The sequence below is a fragment of the Mirounga leonina genome, unplaced genomic scaffold, assembly GCF_011800145.1.
Source record: "Mirounga leonina isolate KUSES-001 unplaced genomic scaffold, KU_Mleo_1.0 Mir_115, whole genome shotgun sequence".
Classification (NCBI taxonomy): Eukaryota; Metazoa; Chordata; class Mammalia; order Carnivora; family Phocidae; genus Mirounga; species Mirounga leonina.
Genome location: NW_023270268.1, coordinates 7,781,173 through 7,808,283, shown reverse-complemented (window position 1 = coordinate 7,808,283; position 27,111 = coordinate 7,781,173). Strand labels below are relative to the sequence as shown.

Genomic DNA, 27,111 nt, shown 5'->3' with positions numbered 1-27,111 from the left:
GGGAGAGAGAGTACCAAGTGGATTCTGAGCTAAGCAGAGTCCAACGAGGGGCTCAATTTCACGACCCTGAGATCATGACCTGAGCCGAAACCAAGTCAGTCGCTTAACTGAGTGAGCCACCCAGGTGTCCCTGTTCATGCCAATTTTTAATAAAAATCTCAGAGCCTATCTTTTGCAAACTTTTGATTTCTGGGGTTCATATTTAAAAAGATAAAAACTTGGGGCACCTGGGTGGCTTAGTTCGTTGAGCTTCCAACTCTTGGTTTCTGCTCCTGATCTTGGGGTCATAGGATTGAGCCCCATGTCAGGCTCCACGCTCAGGGCACAGTCGGCTTCAGGGTTCTTTCTCTCCCTCTGCCCCTCCCCCCCACTTGCACACTCTCTGTCTAAAATAAATAAATCTTTAAAAAATAATAAAAAGGGGGACACCTGGGTGGCTCAGTCGGTTAAGTGCTCATGCATTAGAATCCCAGCTTCGCCACATGGTGTGACTCTGAAGAAGTCCTTTAACCTCTCTCAGGAAATAAGAGCTATTGCCTATTTCAGCTGCTGCCGTTCCCCTGAAATGAGCGCCTGTGCCGGGAATCCTAGGCTCACACAGCATGCAAGTGAACAGAGAAGGCTCACCAGATATTTTATGAACCAAGGTGTCAGTTTAATGCTCTATAAAAAAGGAAAGTTACATATCAAATATCAAAACTCAAAGTTTTTTAATTCAATCACACATATGTATACTTGAGAAATCACATTAACTAAAAAGGACATAACTGTCCCTGAAATGGAGACAGGCCTGGAGATTCCGGGTTGCTTCAGTCACCGTGACCCTCAATCTTCAGAGCATTTTCACCAAACACCTGTAACCTCGTACAGGCCCCAACAGTCTTAGATAGCCACACCTGCAGGATAGTCACGAACAGTTTATTAAGAAGCCAAAGTTCATCGAAGTCCAGTGGAATGAGTTCCCAGCCGAACCAGCCCTCCTGTTGTGATGTGGAAACTGGGGTTTAATATAGTCCAAAGTTACACCGGAAGTTAGAACACAATTACAATGAAAACTCATGCTCAGTCCGGAGTTTGTTACTCTAAAAACACTGGCCTACATACAGGTTTTCATTCTAGTGGGATGGGACCCAACTTGCACCCTAAGGAATGCATGGTATAGAGGAAGCACCCAGTGAGAACAAAGGGCATTTCAGGCAGAAAGGAGAGAATGAACTATAACATAGCCAAGAGCATTCATTCAACATTCAGTAATCCACAGGCCTGATTCTGTGAGAGGGGGTTATTGAGAGGAGGGCAAATCACTTGGAGTGGTCAAGACCCAGGACAAGTAGGCAGTATACAAGTAGCATAGGTTAAGGCCTGACAGAGAAGGATTTGGGATATTCTCCTAGGGGAATTGGAGTATATTCTGCCGGCAGTGGGGACTCAAAGGATTATTAACAATGAGATGGGTATTATGAAGAGGTTTAAGGGAAACGTAAGGTTGACTTCCAACTTGTTCAGTTAAAGTGGCCACAGGACATCCAAGTAGGTGGGGATGACTAGAAGGTGGCTAGATGCACAGAGGTAATGAGGTGAGGTCTGAGGAATGGACAAAATAATTGAAAGACAGAGACCAGTCATTCAGTAAACATTCATCACAGCGCTTCTCTGTGTCTTTAGGCAAGGATGAATGAGACACATGGCCTCTGCCTCTCGGAGCTTATGACTGAACTGGAAGAGAGATTTAACAGCTACTACATAGTCACTTAAGTACAGTACTGCTAACTGCTGCAGAAGAAAAGCACAGGGTCTGTGAGCACGTAGAAAAGGCTGACCTAGCATGAAGGGTTACGAAAAGCTTCCCTGTGCAAAGGACTGAATAGATTGGGGTGGAACAGAGTGTTCCAGGCAGAGAAAATAGCAGTTCAAAGGTGCTGTGCAGCTGGGAGGCAGCTGGGGGATGGGGGAAGGTGGAAACATTAGGCATCAAGGGCACAGAGTACAAATGAGAACATCCAGGGAAGACTAGAGAATGGCTCATGGAGTCAAAAGGAGACAAGTCTGGCTACAGACAAGAATATGGAGGAAATCAGGTAAAACATAGGACAAGACTACATAAAGACAGTTCTTGAAGACAGCCAAGAAAATGAGGACGAACACCAGCATCAAGTGGGAGAGGATGGGGTGTAATCAGTAAAAAAAAAAAAAGCACATGATAAAAATGGTCCACAAATAGAGCTGGACTTCCATGTTTTGATAACAGTTCAGGAAAAATCATTTTCAAAAAACAGTGATCTTTTAAAAGAAGTCAAATTACTTCTAAGCATCAAATAAGCACGGTTCAATCTTAGAAAAGTACTATATATATGCAAAACGATTTGGAGAAATACAGCTGTTGACAGTAATAATGCAAAATGTTAACTAATAGTACTATGCTACAAATGCTCTCAGCTCTTTACAAAGTCTGTTACAAAGCAGTCCTTAGTTTTTCATCTTCCTGATGTCAGAAGTACACAAATTTAGTTAAAGTTGATTCCATGACGAGTGATACTTTAATTGGTTCTTCATGTAGATGAAATTCAGTGTGTACCACTCTATTATTCACCTGGAAGATTAAAGCACAAACTGTCTAAAAGCCCTGAGCAAAAGTCTTTTAGTAAACCCTACAGAGTGAAATGGCCGAATTCTATGCATTCCGGAAAGTGATGCAAATGGCATTCGAAAGAGCATGTCCCACCAAGTGCTTGGAATGCAGCACTCGGGATGAGAAGAGCAGTAGACTCAGGTCCACAGACCTAGGTTTGGTCTCAACTTGCCCCGGGGTAATAGTAGGCAAGATATTAACCCTTTCTAAGCCTTGGGGACACGTGGTAAAATGAAAGGGTTGGATAATGCTATGCCCAAAACATCCCACGGCTCTACAGTCTTGGGGTTGGTTATAAGCACAGTTACCATCTGCTACCTAACTAAGCTGTATGTGCCTTTAATACAAAGGCCACATCATGCTCATTTTTGGATTTTTTTTTTTTTTGCTAGGACCTACTCAGCAAGTGCTTTAAAAATGAAGGGTGGTGCCTGGGTGGCTCAGTCGGTTAAGCGGCCAACTGTAGGTTTCGGCTCAGATCATGATCTCAGAGTCCTGGGATCGAGCCCCACCTCAGCAAGGAGTCGCTTGAGGATTCTGTTTCCCTCTCCCTCTGCCCCTCCCATGCATTCACTCACTCTCTCACAAATAAATAAATAAATCTTTAAAAATAAATAAAAATAAAAATGAAGGGTGTTCAGTAAAGGTTTAATGAACATTAGTCAGCAAAACATTTTTTCAGTGATTACAGCATGAACTCTAGAAGCACTCTGCCCAGGCTGGAATGCCAGCCCAGCCACTGACTAGCCCCCACCTGTCACAGTGGATGCAAATCCCAGTAGCTACCTGAGGGGTGTTGGAAGGCTTAAATGGATTAATATCTGTGTAGCACAGAGAATAGTAACTGACATGGAGTGAGCCATGCAATAGATAATAGATGTTAGCATTGTTGTTACTGTACTTTTTTTTTTTTTTAGGATTTTATTTATTTGAGAGAGAGAGAGAGAGAAGGAGCATGGGGGGCAGAAGGAGAAGCAGACTCCCCCCTGATTAGGGAGCCTTATGTGGGGCTTGATCCCAGGACCCTGGTATCATGACCTGAGCTGATGGCAGACGCTTAACCAACTGAGCCACCCAGGTGCCCCATGTTACTGTAGTCTTCGACAGTCTCTTCTAATTAGCTTTCTTTGGATGTAAAACTCTCAGATTGAGAAGAAAATTGCCCTTTAATCCTCACATGATAAACTACAATAATTGGGCCATTCTCCAAACTATGGTTCGTGTATAAATCTACTGCCATTATTGGGCACCCATTCATTCAGTGAATGTTTACTATGGGCTACAAAATGGGGAGACAAATGTGAGGCAGAGTCGGTCATTAAAGAAGTCCTGAGTCAGGCCAAAGCTGACTGCAATGGTGGGCTACAGAGCAGGCAGGAACTTGAAAGCTCACCTCATATCCAATGCACTCGTATTACAAATGAACAGCAAGTGTCACTTATCCGTTTCCCTCAGCAGCTGGCTCAACCATGTTTTCTGAATGCCACCATCATCGAAACTCACGATCAGCCCATCATTTCCAAGCAACTTTTCAGTATCTCTCATGTTTTCATGGCAAAAGTCAACCTTCTCCTGAAAATGCTCTCATCAAGTGCATTACCGTCAGCACGAATGGAGCACGAGTTCCCTTGGAATTTACTTACCTTGGTGAAGAAGTCAGCGATGTGCCACTTATTTCCGTACTGTTTAAAGACTTTAGACATCGCTTCAATCATCACGGAACCAGTGCGAGGGTGCCGTAAAGCAACGTGATCTACAAAGCAAACACAAGACATTTCGTCCGTTTTCCTCCTCCCTTTGCACCACACTTTGTCTTTTACCCACATATAAACCTGGAAAATGGCTTTGAACTGAGAATACAGAAGCACTCTTGCATTAATAAGTGTGTCTGGGGCTGTAAGAGACACAGACACAAAAAGAGGAAGCACCTGAGCCTCCCAGGGGACTCCTGTGACCAGCAGCACGTAACCCCTCACGAGGGCAATTCTCTTATATGAATTTTTAAAATAAAACTTTTCAAATATACACAAAAGTAGAAAGCAAAGTTTAACAGATGCTCATATAATCTTCCCCGAGATTCAACAGTTATCATCATTTTGCCATATTTACTTCATTTTCTTTTTTTTTTTTTAATTTCTGACTTTTGCTTTAGGATTTTAAGCTAAATACCCCCAGAACACACCCATATAGAATTCATTTTGGGGTCTTCAAAAATTCAGTGAAATTATTTTTACTGTTAGATTAAAAAACACAAAACATGTCCGTTTAGTGTGGAAATTTGATGGGAATATCAAAATTGTACCCTCTGATAATAAATCTAGGCTGGAACAGAAAAAACACGGGGACATCTTTGCAACCTCAGCATAGGCAAAGGTTTCTTAGAACACAAAAAGCATAAACTATAAAAAGAAAAAGCTGATAAATTGGACTTCATCAGAATTAAAAACTTTTTTTTTTTTTTAATTTTATTTATTCGAGAGACAGAGAGAGAGGAAGGAAATAAAAGGAAATGAACTATTTTTTTTTTAAAGATTTTATTTATTTATTTGAGAGAGAATGATAGAGAGAGCGAGCATGAGAGGGGGGAGGGTCAGAGGGAGAAGCAGACTCCCTGCTCAGCAGAAAGCCTGATGCGGGCCTGGATCCTGGGACTCCAGGATCATGACCTGAGCCAGAGGCAGTCACTTAACCAACTGAGCCACCCGGGTGCACAAGCAGGGCGGAGAGGCAGAGGGAAAGGGAGAAGCAGACTCCCCGCTGAGCCAGGAGCCCAATGCAGAACTCGATCCCAGTACGCTGGGATCATGACCTGAGCCGAAGGTAGATGCTTAGCCATCTGAGCCTCCCAGGTGCCCCCAAAACTTTTGTTTTTTGAAAGATGTTATTAAGAAAATGAAAAGCCACAGATCTGGAAAAAACTATCTGTAATACATGTCAAAGAACTTGTATCCAGAATACATAAGTAATTCTTACAACTTAACAAGAAAACAACCCAATAAAAAATTGGGCAAAAGATATGAACAGACATTCAGCAAAAGAAGATATATGAATGGCCAATATATATGGTGGCATTCAGACTAATGATTAAAGATAATCATTAGTCCTCCAAGAAATGCAAATTAAACCCCCAAGGCAATACTATTACACACATATCAGATTGTCTAAAATTTTTAAAACAGGTCAAACCAACTGATAATGAGGATGTGGAGAAACTGGAACTCTCATACACTGCTGGCGGGAATGTAAATGATGCAACCACTTTGAAAAAGAATTTCAATTTGGCAGTTTCTTTAAAAGTCAAACATAGGGGCGCCTGGGTGGCTCAGACGGTTAAGCGTCTGCCTTCTGTTCAGGTCATGATCCCAGGGTCCTGGGATCGAGCCCCGCATCGGGCTCCCTGCTTCTCCTTCTCCCTCTGCTTGTGCTCTCTCTCTCTCTCCCTGACAAATAAATAAAATCTTAAAAATAAAATAAAAATAAGTAAAATAAAAATAAAAGTCAAACATATACCTACTATATGAACCAACCATTCCACTTCTTGGTATGTACCCAAGGAAAACAAAATCATATGCCCAAAGACTTACACACGTGTTCACAGCAGCTTTACTTCTAATAACCAAAAACTAGAAACAACTCAAATGTTCAACCAGTGAACGGCTGAACACATTGTGTTCACGTTGTGTTATATTCACACAACTGAATACTGGAAATGAACTATTGATAGAGGAAGGAAATAAAAGGAAATGAACTATTTTTTTTTTAAAGATTTTATTTATTTATTTGAGAGAGAATGATAGAGAGAGCGAGCATGAGAGGGGGGAGGGTTAGAGGGAGAAGCAGACTCCCTGCTCAGCAGAAAGCCTGATGCGGGCCTGGATCCTGGGACTCCAGGATCATGACCTGAGCCGGAGGCAGTCACTTAACCAACTGAGCCACCCAGGTGCCCAGAAATGAACTATTGATAGACAAAACAACGTGGACAAATCACAAAACCATTACGTGGAGTGGAAGAAGAAAGGCAGGCAGACAGGAAACATACATACTATATAATTCTACTTATCTAAAATTCCAGAAAATGTAATCTAATCTGTGGTAACAGGAAGGACAACTGTGGTGACCCAGGGATGGGGATGGAGGCAGGGATAGATTTCAACATGAGGAAACTTTTTGGGGTGATAGAAGTCTACGCTGATCTTGATCATGGTGATGGTGTCATGAATGTATTCTCCCATGCATTCAAATGGTATGCGTGGAATATGCACAGCTCATACTTCAATTACATCTCCATAACGTTGTAAACAAATCCACAGAACCTATCTGTTCAGTGTAGGAACTACACAGGAATTTCAGTATTGTCCCTCTGAGAGTAAATCTGAGTCAGAAACGCCTCATCACAAAGCTTGACAATCCATCTCGCCCACTGTCGGTTGTGGCCCAATAATCAGCCAAGAAATCAATTTAGCAGACTGAAACTGCCTTTTTTTATAATGGGATAAAATGGGCTGTAATAGAAACTATTAAAGTGGCTCAAATGTAGCAAGCGCAGCTATGATTTATAAAACTAGTATTACATGTATGTTTATACTTCTATATAAATAGATATAATAGAATACAATGAATTATGTATTTTATCAATTCTAAGATCGAAGTTTCTTTTTCCCACCAATCTGAAATCTGGATGTGATGTATAATCTCTTCTGTGGCATAGAGAATACAAAATAATGGTATGCCTTACAATCAAGGCATTAGACTGGGTGAAACACAATAGCTATTTCTTCCTGTGGGTTATGGCAAATAACATTTGAAAACCTCTGACCTAATGCGGTCTCAACACCTTTGAAGAATCGCGTGTCAGTCAGCAAAACGAAAATCAGAGCAGCTGCCAAGTATCTTATCAAATGATAGATTATAAATTTCTCATTGCTTTGAAAATAATCAGCGATCCTACGTTCATGGCCATGGGGTCAGTCGTCAGGAGATTCTAGGCCACAAAAAAATGAGTCTGATGAGTGATATTGGAGAACTTTAGACTATGGCCGAAAGCTAGTAAATGTCCAGATTTACCAAACAAGGTCAAATAAAGTATCATTAGGACTGGGATTCCCCATACTTGCATTATAAAGTTGTTTAGAGGGGCACCTGGGTGGCTCAGTCAGTTAAGCGTCTCCTTTGCCTCAAGTCATGATCACAGGGTCCTGGGATCAAGTCCCCTATCGGGCTCCCTGCTCAGTGGGGAGCCTGCTTCTCCCTCTACCCCTCCCCCCTGTTCATGATCTCTCTCTCTCTCAAATAAATCAATAAAATCTTTAAAAAAATAAAGCTGTTTAGAGAACTCTGGCCATAGAACATGAGCGACAATCACAAGACTAACTACAAATAGTCAATAAGCAGGTGAGAGCATGTTGCAGCTTCTCTTGCATACAGATGACATGCCTCTGTCACAAAGCAGGAGAGACAAGCTCTAAGGACTCACTGCGGTCAGGTAGCTGGTATAAATGTCCATGGTGAGCTAAGATGTCAGAAACCCGAATTTTGTTGAAATCTTCCAATTTCTAAAAGAAGATAACTTGAAAACGTTTTAAATCCATTTTTTGCACATGATCTTAGCCAAAAGGCCAAGAAGTGATTAAATCCATTTGTTGAATGGATAATACATTCAAATGAGTCACAATTCATCCATCGGTAAGAGTGATATATATATACATATGTATTATCTTTACGTATTTATATTATATGTGCACGTGTGCATGTGCGCACACACAGTAAAATATCACTCATCCATAAAAAAGAATGAAATCTTGCCATCTGTGACAACATGAATGGACTAGAGGGTATTATGCTAAGTAGAATAAGCCGGACAGAGAAAGACTGCCATATAATCTCACTTATATGTGGAATCTAAAAACAAAGAAAAAGGGGCGCCTGGGTGGCTCAGGATGGTTAAGCATCTGACTTTGGCTCAGGTCATGATCTCAGAGTCACAGGATCGAGCCCCACGTTGGGCTCCCGGCTCAGCGGGGAGTCTGCTTCTCCCTCTCCCTCTCCCCCTATTCATGCTCTCTCTGTAGCTCTGTCTCAAATGAATAAAATCTTTTTAAAAATTTGAAAAATAAAAACAAAAAAACAGACTCAAATACAAATGGTTTAAAATTCAAATTACAAAAGGAATCCAGCAAAGTCTCCCTCCCTCCTCATCCCATGCCCAAGAAAACCAAAGGTACCCATTTCTCGAGTATCCTTCCAGATCTACACTGCGTACAAAGAGGCTGATACATATTTGAGGGTATAACCACCCTCCTCCCGATCTCAGTAGTATATTGTACATGCTGTTATAGGACCTGATTTTTCTGTTGTTGTTTTTGCCAGTTCATCTTGGAGGTTGCTCATCATCAATACATAAAGAGCTTCTTCCTCTGATTAAATAGTTGTTACTTTATGATTTATCATAGTTTATTTAACTAGTCCCCTAGAGATAGATGTTTAGGTTGTCCTTATACTTTCGCTATTATAAACAACGTCACTGAATAACGTTGAGCACATGTCACTCAGACATGTACTAAATATCTGGAAGATAAAATCCTCGACAAGGAATTATGTGTTCATTTACAATTTTGCTAGACGATGCCAAGTGGTCCTCCCAAGAAGTGCTACCAATTTACAGTTCCGCCAGGAATTAAGAAGTATATTCCCTATATACATTCAAACTTTTTGATCTCTTGCCAATCCGATAGATGAAAAGTCGTACTCCAATATTGTTTACTTTCTTCTTCTAAATTGAGCATCTTCTCCATGTTAGTGGTGTTCCCTAGGAATTATCAGTTAATAGCCCAAACCTAATGTTCTATTAGGTCTTTTGCTCATTGACTCAGGTATTAGGAAAATTAGCATCTACCTGTGCGCTCCTCCCAGACCCCACTCCGTCTCCTCCACACAGAAATCACTAATGTCAGTTTTACCATATACATACATATGTGTATATGCTATTCTTGAATACATTGTTTTTGCCTGAACTTTAAATAAATAAAACCAAAACAAACCCAAATCTACTGTGACTTTTTTTATTCAATGTTCTATTTCTGAGACTTGATCCTTTTTATCACATGTAGCTGTAGTTCTGCTCTTTTGAGTCCACAATTTTGTCCACATCCCAAATTATTCTTGTCAAGATGCCCAATGAATTCTGTGTCCCCATCCTTTTTGACCTGTCAGCAGGGTGTGACATAGTCACTCTCTCCTTCTTAAAACACTTCCTGTGCCTGGCTTCCAGCCCAGCACACCCACCTGGTTCTCTCCCATGTCAGTGGGTGCTCCTTCTTAGTCTCCATGACTGACTCTTCTTCATCTTGACATTTTATAAATGTTGGAGCAAGGCCCGTGACCTCATCTAGGACTATGGCTTTAAATAACATTACAAGTTGATGGCCCCCACATTTCTCTCTCCCAGGCAGACCACTCACTTGATTCCGGACTTAAATAATCAACTGCCTTCTTCACATGTCTACTGGGACAGCTAATTACCATTTCAAACTCTGGATTTCCCCTCCTCCTCAAACCTGCTCTTCCTGGAGTCCTCCCCACAGAGGAAAAGGGCAACTTCTTTCTTCCATTTGAAAAATCAGTCTAACTTAATCCCTGGAGGATATACACTGCCTATGCTCAAAATTTCAGCTCCACCAGCTGTTGCACCTGCAATCTCTCCTAAAGGTATCCCCCCGCTTGGGGTGCCTGGGTGGCCCAGTCGGTTAAGCATCTACCTTTGGCTCAGGTGTTGATCCCGGGGTCCTGGGATCGAGTTCTGTGTAGGGCTCCCTCCTCATGGGGAGCCTGCTTCTCCCACTCCCTCTGCCTCTCATGAATAAATAAAATCTTAAAAAAAAAATGTCCCCTCTCTACTGGATCATTCCATCAGCAGCTGTGTGGCAGTACTGCCCATCTTTTTTTTTTTTTTTTTTCATAAACAAATTTTATTAAATACTAGATACAAATACTAATACAAATAATACCCTTGTACTTTTTTTCTTTCAAGTTTTCATGGGGTTAGTTTTTTGGTATGAATATATTTTTCTTTCTATTTTTGTATTCTCATTCCCTTTCCCCGATAAGCCACCATTTAAAAAAATATTTTATTTTATTTTTTTTATTTATTTTTTTTATTCTTATGTTAATCCCCATACATTACATCATTAGTTTTAGATGAAGTGTTCCATGATTCATTGTTTGTGCATAACACCCAGTGCTCCATGCAGAATGTGCCCTCCTCAATACCCACCACCAGGCTAACCCATCCTCCCACCCCCCTCCCCTCTAGAACCCTCAGTTTGTTTTTCCGAGTCCATCGTCTCTCATGGTTCGTCTACCCCTCCGATTTCCCCCGCTTCATTCTTCCCCTCCTGCTACCTTCTTCTTCTTTTTTTTTTTCTTAACATATATTGCATTATTTGTTTCAGAGGTACAGATCTGAGATTCAACAGTCTTGCACAATTCACAGCGCTTACCAGAGCACATACCCTCCCCAGTGTCTATCACCCAGTCACCCCATCCCTCCCACCCCACCCCCCACTCCAGCAACCCTCAGTTTGTTTCCTGCAATTAAGAATTCCTCATATCAAGTACTGCCCATCTTAACAAAAAAAAGAACTTTGATCCCTCATCACCATCCAGATTGTCTATTTCTCAACTCCCTTCATAGCAAGACTCCGTCAGAGCTGGCTGTATCTGCAGTTTCCAATTTCTTTCTTTAGCTCCCATCTCTCTAAAAATACCAAAATAAGAACACAGAACAGTGTATCGAACACCTGAGCATCCACCACCCAGATCTAACAAACAGGAAACATTTTGCTTTATTTGCTTCAGCCCTTCTCTTCTGGTGAAATACAGTTGAAGCCTCGTTTCAATTTTCTCCCTGACTACTTTCTGGTCCCACTTCCCTGCCTTCTGTACCTCTACCAGAGGCAGTCCCTGTTACAAAGGTGTTGGCTGTTCTTTGTGCCATATTTTTATACTTTTACCAGCTATATATTCAGTCATAATAGATTGTATTATTGTGTTTTTAAATCTTTATATGAAAGGCATACTATCTGTATCCTGTTACAGCTGCCTTATCTTCATTCATTGTTACATTTAAAACTTCTCCACACGGATTCTTTTCAACTGTGGCATAGTTATTCTACAGTTTGAATATACCAGTCCCAGTGGCTTTTAGCTTTCCCGCCTCTTCACTCTCCCTACTATAAACAATTTCAAAGGAGCGCCCAGATTAGAGTGCTCAACGCATCCTCATTCACCCACTTTCCAGTTTTAGCACTGAAAAGTCCAGTATCCCAAGAAACCCCTCCATCTCTTGCAAACTAGGGCAGTTGGTCATCCCATATCATGCATATACATGTGCAAAAGATTCCCCTACGCAGAAGTTCCCAGACTTTCTCAGTTCATGGTGCCCTTAGTGTCTTAGTAACTCTTTTTGCAGTGCTCCTAGGTCAAAAGAAATATCTGAGAGTTCCATTTACTAAAGTAGATAGCTCTAAGCTCCGTATTATTATCTAAATAACTTATTAGCCATTTAGGGGGAAAGAACTCACACAAACTGAAAGACAAATAATATTTTAATTTCATTCTTAAAGAACCATAATTACTTACTAATGGGATGTGTGCACCTGTTGGCACTGCATGACTTTTCAACCCAGGATACCTAAGTACTTGCTTTTTATCTCAGCAACCCTCCAAAACTTAACTCCCCCAAGATATGGTATCATTGAAAAGAATGCAACATAATCTAATTGTAGAAACCATAAATGACCTCAAGCTAGTGGTTCCCAGAATTAAGTAGAGCTATATGACTTCACTGTGGCCCCCTGGTTGGGGGACCACAGCACTAGAGTATATACGCAGAAGTGAAATTGCTGGGTCATGGCATAAACATATTTTTAACTTTACTAGGTATCACACATTGCTCCCCAAAGAAGTAGAACTAATCTGCTCTCCTTAGTGGTGTATGGAAGTACCTGTTGCTCCATATCCCCACATATACTCGGTACTGCCAGGCCATTTATGTGTTCTCTGATGAAATAAAAGTGGGTAACTCTGAGAGATTTTAACACATATTCCAAATTTTTCACTTTTGACACCATATACTTTAAATGCTCCTCCAGATGTAAAATTTTATTAAAATAAAACTTTTAATGCTATCCTGGGCTGACGGAAATTCATGGAAATCTCCAAGGCTCCTATTCCTCCAAATGAGGAAACTGAAACCTGAGCTCAGAGCAGAAAGTAAACATGAAACACAGAGTTGCACCCTGTCCGAGGGACTAGGAGCACCTCCAGTGAGGGCACAAAAGTCTTGAAGATGTGCCCGGGAGGTGCCGGAGATGAACCTGAGATTCCTGCATTCACCTTGTGACCCCAAAGAGAGTTACAGTGGTCCAAGTGGGTAATAATCCTCCCTAAAGAAAAGAATTCCCTATTCATGCTCCCAGAAGTCACACAGATTAAGATTCAACAAATGAACTATGACTTCAAACACACAAATAAGCCACCATGAGTGACAGTCAACAAAAGCAACCCAATGAGTGACCCCCAAAGACATCAGGCATTGTAAGTATTAGGTACAAAATATAAAATAACCGCCTGAAATGTTTGAAGAAATAAAAGATGGACTCACAAGAAGAAATAAGCAAAGATTCTGTCAAATAAATAGCCAGATTTGGGTGCTAAAATGGATTTACCACCTATAAATCTTCCTTAAATGAATTTCTAAAGGATATACTTCAGGAAGAAAGAAAATGAATCCAGAAAAATGGTCTGAGATTCAAGAAGGAATAGAGAAGAAAATGGTAATCACATGAATAAACAGAAACATGGACTGTGAACTTATAATAATAATGTTCTAACTTGAGGGCGCCTGGATGGCTCAGTTGGTTGAGCATCTGACTCTTGATTTCAGCTCAAGTTATGATCTCAGTGTCATGGGATTGAGTCCTGCGTCGGGCTCTGTGCTCAGCGGGCAGTCTGCTTGAGATTCTCTCTCTCCCTCTCCCTGTGCCCCTCCCCCTAGTCATGCTCTGTCTCTCTGTCTCTCTCTCTAAAATAAATAAATCTTAAAAACAAAAAAGAAAAAGAAAAGGGACTGAAGTGAGGAATGATCCATCGATATTATTCCTCAACTGTCAACCTACTAAATGGCTGCAGTTTCAAAGTGCCTTTCAGATAATCATTCAGGTTCCACCTCCTTCCAGGGTCGCCTGGGTGGCTCAGTCGGTTGAGCGTCTGCCTTCGACTCAGGTCATGATCCCAGGGTCCTGAGATGGAGCCCCTCATCGGGCTCCCTGCTCAGCGGGAAGCCTGCTTCTCCCTCTCCCACTCCCCCTGCTTGTGTTCCCTCTCTCGCTGTCTCTCCGTCAAAAAAAAAAAAAAAAAAATAGTGTTCTAATTTGTGGGGTTTTAAAAAAAGGACTAGGTATTACCTAGAATAGTGCTTGCCACCCTAGTGTGTGCCAACACATTTGATGAAAGTGTTTTAAATTGATATCTTAATTCAGAAGAAAACCAGGGGGCAGTGGAAGGATAATTTAAGGCAATTTAAGAACACATAAATATTTTTATATAAACAATGTTAAGCAAGATACAAAAAGAAAAGAAATAAATGTTAAAAATAGCACGGAGGTGTGGGAGAAGGTAATGGGAATTAGTGTTCCAAGGTTCCTTGAATCATCAGGGAGTAAAAATAAGCTTTTTTTAAATTAACTTTAGGCTAACTGCGCATGTATAAAATTTCACGGGTAACCATGAGAAAAAGAATTATGGGATGTCTACCTTCTAGGTCAGCAGGGGGTCAAAAAATGTTAGAATAACATACTAAACTATTAATCAAGCAAACACAAGAGCCATAAAGGAAGGAAATAAAGCAAAGAAAAATAAATAGCACAAAATAAAATGGCAAAAGGGCAAATATATCAATAGTCACAATAAAGACAAATTGCCCTAATTTACCAATAAAAAGATTGATAATGTCACAATGAATTAAAAAAAAAAAAAAAAGGGCGCCTGGGTGGCTCAGTTGGTTAAGCGACTGCTTTCGGCTCAGGTCATGATCCTGGAGTCCCTGGATCGAGTCCCGCATCTCTGCCTCTGACCCTCCCCCCTCTCATGTGCTCTCTCTCTCTCATTCTCTCTGTCTCAAATAAATAAATAAAATCGTAAAAAAAAAAAACCAAAAAAACAAACCCAGCTATATCCTATCTAAAAGAGACCCACTTAAGACATAAAGGCCCAGAAAGGTTCACAGAAAACAGTCTGAAGGAGGTATACCAGGCCAATATGGAGCAAAAGAATATTCAAGTACCTATATAAATTCCAGACAAAATGAACTCACACAAAAAAAGCACTACTTGGGACAGTAGGTTCACTAAAGAGTGCTTAGAACATTTTATCTTATTTCTTCTATATATTTCACCACAATTCTAAAATTGTATGCCTCTACTCAAGTTGTGTCAAAATAAAGAAAACAAAAACACTGGGACTACAGAAGAAACAGACATGCCTACCACAATAACATGACCTATGGACACACTTATCTCAGATATTGGCAGGTCAAGCAGACAAATTTAGTAGAGACATAAAACAACTGAACACAATTATGTTTAATTGATAGAAATATTTAGAACCCTGCATTCAACAAGTGCGGAACACAACACATATTCTTAAACACACACAGAATATCTAGGAGAGTCCAAATGCCATTAAAAAGTTTACTAGAGGGGCACCTGGGTGGCTCAGTCAGTTAAGTGTCCGACTCTTGGTTTCAAACGGCTCAGGTCATGATCTCAGGGTCTTGAGATTGAATCCTGGGTTGGGCTCCCCACTCAGCATGGAGTCTATGTGAAGATTCTCTTCCTCTCCTCCTCCTCCATCCCCCCACCCCCATCCGGGGCTCACATGCTCTCTCTCTCTCTCTAAAAAATAATAAATCTTTAAAATAAGTTTACTAAAGACCAAAGCATAACCCAAGTCTCAACATATTTCAGATCAGTACTGTCGTCCATATTCTTTCTCAGTTCCTCACACAAATAAACCAGACATCAGTAACAAAAGGACAAATTTTAAAATCCCAACACAGAAATTTAGAGATAGTTCTAACATGTAAAAGAACAATGGAAATTTAAGAACTTTTAGAACTGAAGGACAAAACTGGTCCATGTTAAAATGTGAAGGACAGAGTGAAAGCAGTCCTTAAGAAGGAATTAAAGCTTTAAACATGCTTATATGCTTAAAAAGATAGAAAATAATGAGTCAAATACCTAACTGAAAGAGCCAGGGAAAGACGAGTAGCATAAACACCCCCCAAATGAAGAAAAATGGAAACAAGAGTCAAAATTAATGAAATCAAAAACAGATACTAGAGGGGATTAACAAAACTAAAAATAGGTTCTTAAGTAAATACACCACTGGTAAGGCTGATAAAGAGTAAAAGAAGAAAGCCACAAATATCAGAGATAAAAGAAGCATTACTATATATTGGACATTTCACATGATTAGAGGCACTGAACCCTGGGCCAAGAAATCTGAAAATAAATTTTTACTTTTCTCCCACGGGGAAGCCGGTTTTCCCAGCACTATACTGAACGGCCCATTCGTTCCACGCTGATCAGCAATGGCTTGTCACATGTCTTGTTTCCCTGCGTATTTGGTTCTGCCTCTAGGTTCTCTCTTCTATCCCAGTGGGGACACACTATACAGAGTTTTTGATACTGTTATATATGAAGTATTCTTATTGTGTTGTAAAACACAAATTCTCTCAAATATCTGCATAGCTCACCCTCTCCCGTGTCCCCCAAGTGTCTACACAACAATCAGCTTCTCAGTGGGGACATCTCTATACGTCTCTTTTTTAAAACTGCAACCTCCACTCCTGCCCCTGGACACTCCCTATATCCCTTGTCCCTGCATTATTTTTCTCCATAGCAATGGTAACCATGTAACATACTTTATTTTTGGTAAACATTTCACTGAAAGGTACCCATCGCACAGAAAAGAGTGCAAAGCTTAGGGGTATAAAACAGCTCAATACATTTTCATAGAATGAACACACCCTGTAACTAGTGCCCTCATCAAGAAACAAGATAGTGCCAGCACTCCAGAAGTCCCCTTCTTGCCCCCTCTGGTCCTTACCACCCCAAACACCGCATGCCGGAGGGCGAGCACTATCCTGACTTCTAACACCACAGATCAGTTTTGCCTGTTTTTGAACTTTATACAAATGGGATCATAAAACAGCACAATATATAGTTTCTCTATGTGTTTACTGTCTGTCTCCAACTAGCACATAAGTTCTGTGGAGGCAGAGATTTTTAGTTCTTCTGTCCAATACTGAATCTCTAGCCCTTAAATTTGTATAGCCCAGCACACAGTCATAAAATTCATTCATTCAATAAAACTGGAACATGAAGTTCCTCACCTTCACCCTTAACCGCTCCATAATAATTCTGTGGTTAGTTTATATCAGCAGCTCATTTCTTTTTATTGCTGAGCTGTATTCCATATATGGCATACCACGATTTGTTTATTCATTCACCTGTTGATGGTCATTTGGGTTGTTTCTAGTCTTTGACTACTTCAAATAAAGCTGCTATGCCACTCTGGGAGGCCACATGCTTTCATCTCTCTTGGGTAAATAACCAAGGAGTGAAATCTGACATCTCACTTTAATGGGGGTGTTTTTCACATCTTACCACTGAGTGTGTTTCATTTTAAGTTGTTGCCCTATGTTCCTTTGCTTACATTTCTTTATTAAAATTTATCTTGGGGGCGCCTGGGTGGCTCAGTCGTTAAGCGTCTGCCTTCGGCTCAGGTCATGATCCCAGCATCCTGGGATTGAGCCCCACATCGGGCTCCCCGCTCAGCGGGGGGCTTGCTTCTCCCTCTCCCTCTGCCTGCCTGTCTGATCTCTCTCTCTGTCAAATAAATAAATAAAATCTCTAAAAAAAAAATAAAATAAAATTTATGTTGAATTCCATATACATTTTTGTAAACTGCCTTAATCCTCTTTGAAAGAAGTTAAGATAAAAACATTTAAAGGGGGGCACCTGGCTGGCTTAGTTGGTGGAGCATGTGACTCCTGATCTCCGGGTTGTGAGTTCAAGTCCCATGTTGGGTGTAGACATGACTTTAAAAAAAACAAAAAACACACAAAAAAACCACAAAAAAACAGCCCAGCTAAAGAAATGTCCTTGACCTCTTAATTCTCTCTCTCCTACAAGTGAATCAAATGAAGGGGTGGCTCTTCACACACAAGATTCTTTTGGACCTTACCTTATAAATTAATAACTGTATTAGTAATGAAGTAATGATGATAATATTATTAACATAATGTATTAGTAATAATAGTAGCTAATTTCTTTTTTTGGATTATGCCAGTTATTATGATAAGCACATCTGTGGTTATATTATTCAATTTATGTAACATCTCAATGACATAAGTAAATTCCATCATTCCCGTTTTACATGAAGAAACTGATATATCTAGAGATTAAAAAATATTGAAATTCTCCAATATAGCAAGTGGAGGAACTAGGTTTTGGGCCAACATCTTTTTCATAGGAGAGCCAGTGATCTTATTTACCATGTGATACTTTGCTCAGAGGTTCGTGCCTTCCCGGAAGAAATGAACAGTAAGATGCCAACCTGCCATCTCTAAAAGTGGAAACATTTGTAAAGAGAGATGGATGGGTTAATGAAAAATCTCCTTATACATGTCAATTTGTAAAGCACCGATAATTAAAAAATTAAAAAAAAAAAAAAGGTACAAATAACCCAAACTTTCTGGAAGAAAGTGTGTGCACTGTCATCTACCCTCATGTCTCACCTGCCTGGGTGGGATAGATGATGAAATAATCACTGAAGGTGGGCAGCCTCCTCCTCTCAGATATGTCATCAGACTCCATGGGTTCATCGTCTGTCTCAACACCGGTGTCTCTTCTCTCTGTTTGTTGAAGAACAAAAATACAAACTATAGTAATACACCACAGACACCAGGAGCCCCCAGTCAAAGTCCCAACAAGCTGGTATCTCCACAAGAGACAGAAATATCTGCAGAAGCTACAGAAGTTGGATGTCGGCCCCGCAGGCCGCCTGGCATCCCATGGACAGTGGGACAGCCCTTGGAAACTGCACACATCTCCCTGGCCCACCTCATGACGTGAGAGACTTGGACCCTTCCTCAGCCTAAGTTCTCCTTCTATCCCTTCCTCCCAGCCCAAAGTCTCTAGTACACTACACAACTAAAGTCACATCAGCGGAGGGGCCTCTGATTTTAAAGAAACAAATATTTTTAACTTCTTTTTCTTTCCTCACTCATCCATAGGAGAATTTCCTAGAAGCATGACTGTTACAAAGAAGTCTTCACTTACCTCCTCTGCAGGCCTGGATGATAAAGATCTTTGGTTTCTCCTGAAGTGCTGGACAATTTTTATTATTAAACATTTCAAAAATGTCCTCCAGGCTGACTTTTTCACCATCTTCCATTCTAATAAACCCTTTCTCTCCATGGGACATAAGGGTAACAAGACAACAGCCAACATCATCTTTACTTTCATTGAGTCCATCACGGAATGATCTTATTTTCTCAATTAACACCTGTAAAATAGGATAACGTATTCAAAAGAACTGGAGGTAAGGAAAACCAGAAATGCTAGAGATGGCCCCTTTCCCTCGCAATCGGAGGACATGACAAATACAACAATAATCACATCTCAAACAGGCTTAGGAGATAAATATCAGTTCCTTAACTGGTCACTTCCCTTTTGGTTGCTTTCAGAATTCACACGATTTCTTCTTGTGCCACTGGTTCTTCTTGGACAGAATTAGGGCATTTCCAATTCTCTACCACAAAATACAACAGAATTATAGCTCCCCAAGGGTCTAGTATATGTAAATTTTATATTATTAACTTATTTTAACAAAAACAATTGTTATTCTCGAAAACTAATGCCCTCAAAAAGCTAGAAATGGAAGGGAATGGAAGTGTCTACCAATAATACAGGTCTGCCAGAACCTATGGGGAGACGTCATCAGAATCAAGCCCCCCAGAGAGAGAAGCAAGGCAGGAATGGCCACTATCACAGCTCCCATGCCCCTCGTAGCCAAGATCCTAGCTCCTCACTTCAATAAAGTGAGTAAAAGTTAAATGAAGTCCACCTCACACCTGTCAGAATGGCTAAAATTAACCATTCAGGAAACGACAGTTGGCGAGGATGCAGAGAAAGGGGAACCCTTCTACACTGTTGGTGGGAATGCAAACAGGGCAGCCACTCTCGAGAACAGTATGGAGGTTCCTCTAAAAATTAAAAATAGAGGGGCGCCTGGGTGGCTCAGATGGTTCAGCGTCTGCCTTCAGCTCAGGTCATGATCCCAGGGTCCTGGGATTGGGCCCCGCATCGGGTTTCCTGCTTGGTGGGGCGCCTGCTTCTCCCTCTCCCTCTACTGTCCTGTGCTTATGCTCTCTCGTTCTCTCTGTCAAATAAATAAATACAATCTTTAAAAAAAAATTAAAATAAAATAAAAAATAAATAAAAATTAGAAATAGAGCTACCCTGGTGGTATATACATACAATGGAATATTACTCAGCCATCAAAAAGAATGAAATCTTGCTATTTGCAACGACGTGGATGGAACTAGAGGGTATTATGCTAAGCGAAATAAGTCAGTCAGAGAAAGACAAATACCATATGGTTTCACTCATATGTGGAATTTAAGAAACAAAACAGATGAACATAGGGGAAGGGAAGGAAAAATAAAATAAAATGAAAACAGAGAGGGAGGCAAACCATAAGAGACTCTTAACTCTAGGAAACAAACTGAGGGTTGCTGGAGAGGAGGTGGGAGGATGCAATAGCCGGGTGATGGACATTAAGGAGGGCATCTGACATAATGAGCACTGGGTGTTATATGCAACTGAAGAATCACTGAACTCTATCTCTAAAACTAGTAATACACTATATGTTAATTAAATTGAATTTAAATACAAAATTTTTTTTAAATGAAGTCTAAATACGAGAAACAAAGAGCTAAAATTCATTACTTACAGATACCATGACTATCTAGAAATAGAAAATAATCAACCAAGTAACTACTGGAACTAGCAACTGGAGAGCTGACCGGACACAAGATTAACTCACAAAGATCTAATGCCCACCGCCCACCACCCGCCCCAGTTACCTGGCAACAATCATTTATTTTTTTAAAAAATTTTTTAAAGGTTTTATTTATTTATTTATTTGAGAGAGAGAGAAAGAGAGCATGAGCAGCAGGAGGGGCAGAGGGAAAAGCAGGCTCCTCACTGAACAGGGAGCCTGATGCAGAATTTGATCCCAGGACCCTGAGCTCATGACCTGAGCCGAAGGCAGACGCTTAACCGACTGAGCCACCCAGGCACCCTGGCAACAATCATTTAAACCACATAATGAAAAGGGGGTCCCGTTCATGGTCACACCCAAACAAGGACAATACCTAGGAATAAACCTAAGAAACACACATCACCTAAATGAAGAAAAGGATAAAAAAAGCTTCAGGGAAGAGGAAACATACACATGACATGCCCATGCTCTGTTAACACTATTAATTTGTCAATTCACTCCAAATGAATCTCAATTCAGTGTCATGGCAATCAAACTCCCAAAGGATTTCGGTGGAACTTATTAACCAGATTATTCTCAAGCTCACAGAGAACAGATGATGTCCAAGAAGTGCCAAGAATATTCAGAAGTCAAAAAGGAAAAAAAAAAGGAGGGACAGGTCCTGTCAGACATCAAAATGTCCTGAAAAAAATCACGGTGAATGAAACAGTGATGTACTGGGAGAAGTATAAACAAACATATGAATGGGATATTTTAGATTCCAGAAACCAATCAAATTATCTATAGGACTTTATTTCATGATAAAGGTAGAGTTTCAAATATGTGGGGGAAGGACACATCATTCAATAAATGTTGAGACAACTGACTATCCATCTGGACATAAGGTAAGACCTCTTACCTCACACGTCAAAAGTAAGATTCCAGAGAGTTAGAAAGGAAACCTTAAACTACACAAATAGTACAGAAAAATAATTTAAACATTTTTTAAGTTGGTAAGGCATGGGATTTAATCAAGACACAAAAATCAAGAAGCCACCAAAAAAGATTGACAGGTTTACTCACAAAAAATTTAAAAAAGACTTCTATACAACTGAAGACAACAACAACAAAAAATCAAAAAAGTAACAGACACAAGAGAGAAGTATTTGCACTACGTTTTGTAAATGAATACAGTCCAGGAAAATAACTGTAAGAGCAGGAAAAAGACGACCCAGTAGGAAAAAGGGCAAAGGAAACAGAACAGATAATTTACAGAAGGAAAACAATGGCCAAAAGATGTTTAACCAAACTAATAATTTGGAAAATGAAACTAAGAACGATGAAATACTTTTGCAGTAACACTGCTAAATATTTACAAATAAACTAAACGTGCCAGGATGGCAGGCAAAGCGGCCACTGGAGACCCCTAAGAGAATAAACGAAAGGAACACCGGCAGAGTATCTGCCATCTGATTCAAAACCATGCAATAGGTAAGAGATTCTGGTACAATCCTTGGGGAAAGTGAAAGAGTCTATTTTTACCTTTGAAATAATAATAAAATCAAAGCTTACTGGGCACTTGCTATAAGCCCGCTACTATTCTGGGCATTCTGACACAGCAGCTCATTATCACCACAGCCCTCCAAAATAAGCCACTCTCATCAACCCCATTTCCAGGAGAGGAAAGTAGTCAATTTCAGGCAGGGCTGCTGAAATTATGGCACTATGGACATTTGGGGCCAGAAAACCCTTGGCTGTGGGGGCTCTTCTGGGCATGATAGCACCCACCAGAGGCCAGTAGTACCCTCCAGGTGTGACAACCAGAAATGTCTCCACACATGGCCAAATGAGGGGGACAAATCACCCTCGGGTGAGAACCAGATTTAAGGTAACAACTAGGAAGAGACAGGATTCCAGCCCAGGCAGTCTATGTGGCATCCACAGCCCCATGCTGCGCTGTTCCTGGACATTAGCAAGGACTTCTGGGATCTAGGAAGGGCTTTCCCATGTTACTATCCCTAAAAAAGGGTAGGTCTAGGTCATGACTCAGGTAGAGTCAGAGAGGTCAAACTGAGTTCCCACCACTGTTCTTCCACCTTATTTTTTCAGTATCAACTAGTTAGGTCACAATGCAGGTCTGCCCAGGGCTATCAGCTCCCTCTCTACACCTCTTCCAGGTTCCAAGTGAATCCCACAAGGACTCACAGTGCTGCAATGCCTCTGGCCTCCCTCCTGCTGACCTCTCAAAGGGGTTTCCTTGGTCTTTCCTGCTCCCAAAGTCTCTGGAACTTGCCTACTCCAAACTCACGCCTTGTCCTTGGGCCTCCTTGCCCATCTTGCTTAGAACATCTTCTTGGGTCCCCTTCCCTCTTCAACTGCATAGCCCTAGCCAAGACTGGAGCCCAAGAGGTCCCTGCTTGACTGGAAGGGGAGGTAGGATATCACACACTTAAGATTACAAAAGCATCAAGAATTTTATCAGGACATGCATGGGATTGTTCAGCAGGTCCTGGTTCTTGCCAGGTACTAAAACCCAATTTTTATTTTTATTTTTTTTTAAGATTTATTTATTTATTTGAGAGAGAGGGAGCACAAGCAGGGGAAGGAGCAGAGAGAGAGGGAGAGAGAAATCCTAAAGCAGACTCCCCAATGAGCATGGAGTCGGACACAGGGCTGGATCCCAGGACCCTGAGCCAAAACCAAGAGTCAGACGCTTAACCGACTAAACCACCCAGGTGCCCTTCCAAAACCCAATTTAAAAAAAAAGAAAATTATACCATTTTGTTAGGATCGATGCATTGTGTATGCTCAAACTGGCACTGGCCAAGCCACTCCTCCATTAGATGGATGTCCCGCTGAGCCCCTGGTCTGTTCTTCTCCACGCACATGATAAAAGCCTTCCGCTTGCCCCTCAGGTCATAACAGTCCTATTTTCCAGGAAAGCCAGTAATATTTAAAGCAAACCAAACCAAACTCAGAAATCCAAATATGTCATCGATCTGAAATAAAGAGTTTCTTCTGGGATCAATGGTGAGGTTTCCCAGTTTGGATCAGGGCTGCAACAGTGATTGTCTCTCTTATTAGTTATGGAAGGGGGTGGGGCACGACTGGATTTATACTTCTTTCAAATATCTTCCTTACACCAGGACTAATAGGCCAATCTCAGTTTTAAATTCCCATGTATAGCTATCACTATTAGTTTAAGGAAGCATGGCAGACGGAGGAACAGAGTTAAATGACCACACAGGGCTGCAGTCATCAAAATCCAGAATATGGGACATGCTACAGATAACCTGGTTTCTTCAATAAGTAAACAATAAGAAAAAAGGTTAAAGAAGGGAGAAGTATCCTAAGTTAAGAGCTTTAGGACACAAAGAAATCAACTGTAACTGTGTTGACCTTGTATGAGTCAGCATCCTGATTCAAACAAACCACCTGCAAAAGACATAGGACCCAGCCAATGAAATCTGAATCCCAACCACATCTTTGCACACACTAAGGAAGTTGTTTTTAGGCAGAATAATGGCATTGTGGTTATGTTTTGAACAACCTCTTTCTCATACTAAAGATTTAGAGATTCATACTAACGTATCTGTAGATGAACATGATAGGTTATCTGGATTTGCTTTAAAATAATTGGGCCGGGAAGCAGACAAAACAAGATTGGCCCTATGTTACTAATTTGCTGAAGCAGGGTCATAAGTACATTGGACTGGAGTTTGAGAGATTTGTTTTTCTATTCTATTTTAGTATTTATTGAAAATTTCCATCATAAAACTTAAAAAAAAAAAAAAAAGCCCTACAACCAGCAATTTATATAGCCGTCCAAGGCCACACAGCCTGTCATCCTTGAACCTCCAGTGCCTCATTTTTCTTGATTTATAAAATAGAAATAACAGCAGTGCCTACCTATTTGGTTAATGCAGGCACAGCGGTTTTAAATGGCTCATGTTTATCTTTCACAATCATAACAGAAAGCAGTGAGATCTGACCACTTGAGACAACCAGACAGTTTCCTTTAACTAACAAGACAGCAGCACAAAAAATGTTCCAATGTCAGCTAAAGTGGCTAAATACCATTGTTCCTCACCAGTGTGTAGTGCTGGAGTAAGAGCAAAAATATTTACCAGTTCGCCATCCACACAATCATAGCTTCTTTTTAGAATCTTTCTTGGAATCCCTGAATGAATTTTCATGAAAGAGAATAAAACAAAAAAAGAGCATTATTGCATTATTTTTTCCCCATTTTTTTCTTTTCAATCAATCCACTGTCATTACTGTTAACAGGAAGCTCCTCCCAGAGAATTCTGTTGCCTTATGTTTTCAGGTCCTGTAGGCTTCAACCTCATTTTAGAACAGGTTCCCTGGATTATGAACACACCCTCTTTCAAACTCCTACAAGGTTAGAAACTTAAAACAGACCTCCCTTAGACCGCAGTTAGGTACAAGGGCAGAAAGAGCCTGGCGGGGGATAAAAAGGACAAGGTGTAATTGACTGACATTACTTTACATGTACTTCCTGGAGAGGCGATCAAGACATCAATAAAGGGACAGATAAAGTAAAGGAATTGGGTATTTTTTTTAATTTAACATAATCTCTTAGCATTTAATTCAAATATTTACCGGGTGACAGGGTACAGCCATAATATTGTGTAGTTTGGATGATTCTGGAAAAAAAAACACTTTACCAACAGTAAGAGACTCAAAGTCTCAAGAGGTGAGAACACCTAAAGAGGTGTTCATGTGATACCTGAACAACGAAGCTGGGAGGGACAACACAAATGCTGTACAGGCGACGTAAAGCAGGGAGAGTCGTTTCCACTGAGCGGGTATTCTGCCTACACGGCATGTTCGTTGGGCCATTACCGTTGTGATCCATTCATTACAAATCCAAACAACATCAGCAACCCACCTCAAAGCTCAATCAGATCAGATCGTAAGCATACTAATGGCAGAGGTCACGGATGGTATATTTTAGTGTCTACTTCGATGGTTCTCATTTAAGTGCTGCTTCCTCTCTCTCACACACATATCATGGTGCACATACGTTTCTTAAATCTGGAGGGGGGAGCCCCAACCTCCCTTAACCTGTTACATACTGCATTTCTTGATCATAGATTAATGGCAAATAGTCTCATGGTGTGCAAGAAGAGGGGCCCTCCCCCCTCCGCCCCCGTAAATACATTCCCTGGAGATGCGACAGCGGGAATTCCAATACCGTGCTTTTCACTGCATCATTTAGAAACCTCCCACATCATCATCCCTTGAAGGTACATGTTAACAAAGCATCTCAGGCCTGCTGAGTCGATCTGATCCCAAAATGTGCTGGTTAGATCCTGATCGCTGCTCTTCGACGGCTCATTCGGATTCCGCGCTCGGAAACAGCGACTCTCGGGACCACCTCCCCCCAGGCTCCCACTTCCCGCCGCGCGTCACTGGGTCCCAGGAAGCCCGCCCCCTCCTCGCTCCGCTAGCCTCCGCACCCCCAGTCAAACCGGGTGCCCCGCCCCCAAGCCGAGCCCGGAACCCTCGGGCGCCGCGGCCAAACCCCGCGCTTACACGGGCCCGGCGCACCCGCCCAGCCCCAGACCCCGCGGCTCCCCGCTCACCAGGCCCCGCCCCCAGCCCCGGGAGCTGGCAGCCCCCAGCTCACCCCGGCCCTCGGCGGCGGCGGCGTCCCGCCAGCGCTGGAGCAGGTCGACGCGGCGTAGCTGCTGCAGCACCTTGGTGAGGACGCGCGACGCAGCGGCGGGCTCGCAGTAGTGCTGGACCAGGAGACGGGCCAGCCCTTTCGTGCTCTTGCCCTCCAGCTCCAGTCGCAAGGGGGTCACGCGCGGCTCCTCGTCCACCGACTTGAGGAAGATGCGGAAGTTGCTCAGTTCCTGCGGGGACAGCAGGTCCAGGGTCTCCTGCACGCGGCTCTGCAGCTCCTCCACCGCCGTGATCCGAGGTGCCCAGAGGCCGTTGGACTCCGAGCGCCGGCAGCTCTCAAGGCCTCTCTCCATCTCCACCCAAAGATGCCGAGGCGCCCGGACTGGAGGGACCCACCGCCGAGGCCCGTGCCCCGCGGACCGCGCACGCCTCCCGCTTCTCCGCTTTGTTTTGTAAAACGGAGGCGTTTCCGCTCGTTTCTGCAACAGCCGAGCGTGCTGGCCGCAGAGACCGGGACTCTCCCGCCCTGTTTCCTCTTCGGCCCCGCCCCCGGCCCCGCCCCGCCAGCTCCGGCTTAACCCTTGGAGCAGGTTAAGGAGAGCCAAGTGGGAACCCTGCCCTGCAGGGCTCCTGGGTGGTTGTCTGCCACGGCTGCGCGTTAGGGTCACCTGGGTAACTTTTAAAACCCCTCGTGCTCAGGCCACAACCTAGCTTGATTACAA

At 41.9% G+C, this 27,111-nt stretch overlaps 1 protein-coding gene across 1 annotated transcript; it reads right to left on the bottom strand.

Moving 5' to 3' along the window:
- Positions 1-633: 633 nt before the first annotated feature.
- Positions 634-26,940, bottom strand: LOC118002141 (caspase-14-like). The gene is made up of 7 exons (XM_034992423.1): positions 26,391-26,940; positions 24,865-24,917; positions 23,515-23,664; positions 19,033-19,258; positions 18,489-18,605; positions 4,273-4,382; positions 634-2,590 (listed from the first exon to the last, which is right to left on the bottom strand). Exons 1-7 carry the CDS (start codon positions 26,740-26,742, stop codon positions 2,489-2,491), a joined length of 1,110 nt encoding a protein of 369 aa, XP_034848314.1. The 5' UTR covers positions 26,743-26,940; the 3' UTR covers positions 634-2,488.
- Positions 26,941-27,111: the final 171 nt, after the last annotated feature.